General features: G+C 40.2%; 1 protein-coding gene across 2 annotated transcripts in view; it reads right to left on the reverse strand.

Moving 5' to 3' along the window:
- Nucleotides 1–83: 83 nt before the first annotated feature.
- LOC119833945 (SR-related and CTD-associated factor 4-like) overlaps nucleotides 84–2745 on the reverse strand; it is a 32905-nt gene continuing 30243 nt past the window's right edge. Inside the window, exons 17-20 of one of the 2 annotated variants that reach the window (XM_038358190.1) lie at nucleotides 2292–2441; nucleotides 1745–2010; nucleotides 1170–1322; nucleotides 84–393 (exon numbers count right to left, since the gene is read on the reverse strand). In XM_038358190.1, coding sequence (XP_038214118.1) covers nucleotides 99–393; nucleotides 1170–1322; nucleotides 1745–2010; nucleotides 2292–2441 — 864 coding nt within the window. In that variant the 3' untranslated portion in view covers nucleotides 84–98. Of the gene's footprint in view, nucleotides 394–1169; nucleotides 1323–1744; nucleotides 2011–2291; nucleotides 2448–2745 lie in introns of both variants that reach the window. The other variant, XM_038358189.1, reaches the window with a different exon arrangement.

Consider the following 2745-nt stretch of genomic DNA (forward strand, 5'->3'; position numbering starts at 1 on the left):
ATCTGATAAAGGAGGATAGGTGTGATGACTGATAAGTTTCTTAGTAGAAATTATGGGATTAGGTTACCTATTAGGATATATTTTCGTTGCCATATACATCATACAAAATGCATCACAAATGTATTTTCAGTAGACTGAAATTTATTTATGCCCAGACCATTTTTTTTCAAATATTTATTTAGTATAATCAATTTCTCAAATGTCATCAACTCACCATTGTCAAGCGGCGCGGGAGGCAGATCGATCTGCTGCTCACTCCCTTCGTTGTCCTGCTCCCCTCCCACCGGCTCCTCCTCCATCTCCTTCCCGTTCGCCATCTCCCACAGCCGCTCTTGTAAACTCTTCTCGTTTGTTGGCTCGTTGCCACGAGGCGATTTGTCACGGCCCCTTTCACTGTATTAAAATTATGAATAAGCAAAAGCTAGAGATTTTTTAATAGTTTAATCAAAGTGGAAAGATGAATTTGAATTATAACCAAACTTTTTGAAATATATGAAATTTACAATAAATTGGAATAATTTGTACTAGAGCAGATCTTGAATAACAAATTTCACTGTATACAGCATCAATTAAATGAATAAATAATATCATATATGTGTGTATTTACTTCAGTCGCAATTAATGATATATCAAACTAGCTGCGCCCCGCAGTTTCACCCGCGTAAGTCCGCATCCCGTAGGAATATCGGGATAAAAAGTAGGATATAAGTTATTCCAGTTGTCCAGCTACCTACGTACCAAATTTCATTGCAATCGGTTCAGTGGTTTTTGCGTGAAAGAGCAACAAACAGACACACATCCTTACAAACTTTCGCATTTATAATATTAGTAGGAAAGATTGTTTTCAATTGATCAAGGGGTGAAGGAAAACATCGTGCGTGAAAACAAAAATAACAAATGTTACACCTTATGATTTAGTTAACCAACAGCAAATAACCTGAACGCTCATTTGTGTTTGTTTTAATATAAATAAAATAATGTAATAGTTTTGTGAAAAACTAATTATAAATTTTATTAACATACTGGGATATTGTGTAAGCTGTTATCCAAACCAAACTAAACGAAAAGCCCTTCTTCTAGCAGTCTAGTTGAATAAATAAATGGTTAAAGTTTGATAAATAAAATATTTACAAAGACTAGAACTGTACAACAATAATTTTTATACTCACGCATTATTGCCGTCCCTGTTGAACCGGTCGCGGTCGCCGTCACGGTCGCGTTCGCGGTCGCGGTCACGGGCACGGTCGCGGTCACGGTCGCGCCGCTCCCGCCCGCGGTCCCGGTCACGCTCCCTGTCCCGGTCGCGACGGTCGTCACGCTCCCTGTTAAAGGGTGATTGTTTTACAATCAGCTTATTGCACAAGATGGTTACCTCAATTGAACTAACAATATTAGAATAATTATATGGCGTTGAATTTATCAAACACTGTAATTTTAATAGAGAGCACGATGTTTACTGTGTAAAGTAATATCTTTCAAACCATAAAATGTTTCTTATATTATTAGATACATTGCATTGAGCAATAAGTTCGTAAATATGGAATAACACCAAAAAACAGTATGTGACTTTCAAACAGAATATGTCAAATCAAAGGGATATGCAAAATGTTCTTCGATAACTATTACTAATATGTGATAATAGTCTTATATATAGTGTTTGTTGATTTAATTCGAGTATTTCACATTAAGAAGTACCCGTGATTACGTTTGATGTGTTCAAAGCTATAGCAGGCTGTGCACTGACCTATCCCTGTCGCGGCCGTCCCGCCGCTCGCGCTCCCGGGTGTCGCGCCGGTCCCGGTCCCGCCTGTCCCGGTCGCGGCGCTCCCTGTCCCGGTCGCGGTCCCCGCGGTCCCCGCGGTCCCGGCGGTCCCGGTCGCGCTCGCGCCGCTCCTCGTCCCGCTTGTCGTCCGGCGGCGGCTGGCTCGCATCGAAGCTGTCCGGGTTGAAGCCCGGCGGCGGCTCTGCGCTGTTGAACGCTGGCGGCGGCTTCGACACCAACGCTTGTAACTGGGTGAATATATGAGTTTCATGTTAGGATTAGTGTGTTATGGTGAGTTCTACATAATTAAAATTTCCAAAAGAGTTAGAAAGAAATACTCATTAATTGTTTGTGTGTTAAAATAGAAACTTTGTACAAGATAACATTTTGTACACGAAGTGTACTATAACAACAAAAAAGTTCAATATTGCTTTAATGCTTTCTTAAGTAATAATTGTTAAATTTTGTAGAGTAATAATAACGCCTTTGGTCAATTCTAAAATTAACAGCCTTTGACATAGAAACCTACCTGATCAGGAAGCATATTAGAAGGCACATTGTCACGTAAATGCATTTCGTTCTGAGAGTCCGTGGGAGTATCTTCTGGATCCAACTCCATGGCATCGTCGGCACCGCTCACGTCAGAGCTAGGCTGCAGCTGATGTTGCTGTTGCGGTTGCTGTTGCTGTTGACAATATTAAGCTAAATATAGAATGTACAATTTGAAAACAACAATTTTAGACTTTTACTGAAGTGGACACTATTTCTTTTTGTATGTGTTACGGTTATTGAGTGAAAAACGCAAACACGCGAACCCTTTGTGGCATATCTATATTGCCACAATGCGTTATGAGCGTTTTTATAAGAAGCACAACACAAATTTCGCGATGTGGCTCTATTAAATGACCGTTTTCGGTCCATCGAGTAATATACAGTACCAATAAGTATAAGTCTATCGACGTTAACGAGCAAGTAACACTTCA

Source organism: Zerene cesonia, chromosome 18, assembly GCF_012273895.1.
Source record: "Zerene cesonia ecotype Mississippi chromosome 18, Zerene_cesonia_1.1, whole genome shotgun sequence".
NCBI classification, from domain to species: domain Eukaryota; kingdom Metazoa; phylum Arthropoda; class Insecta; order Lepidoptera; family Pieridae; genus Zerene; species Zerene cesonia.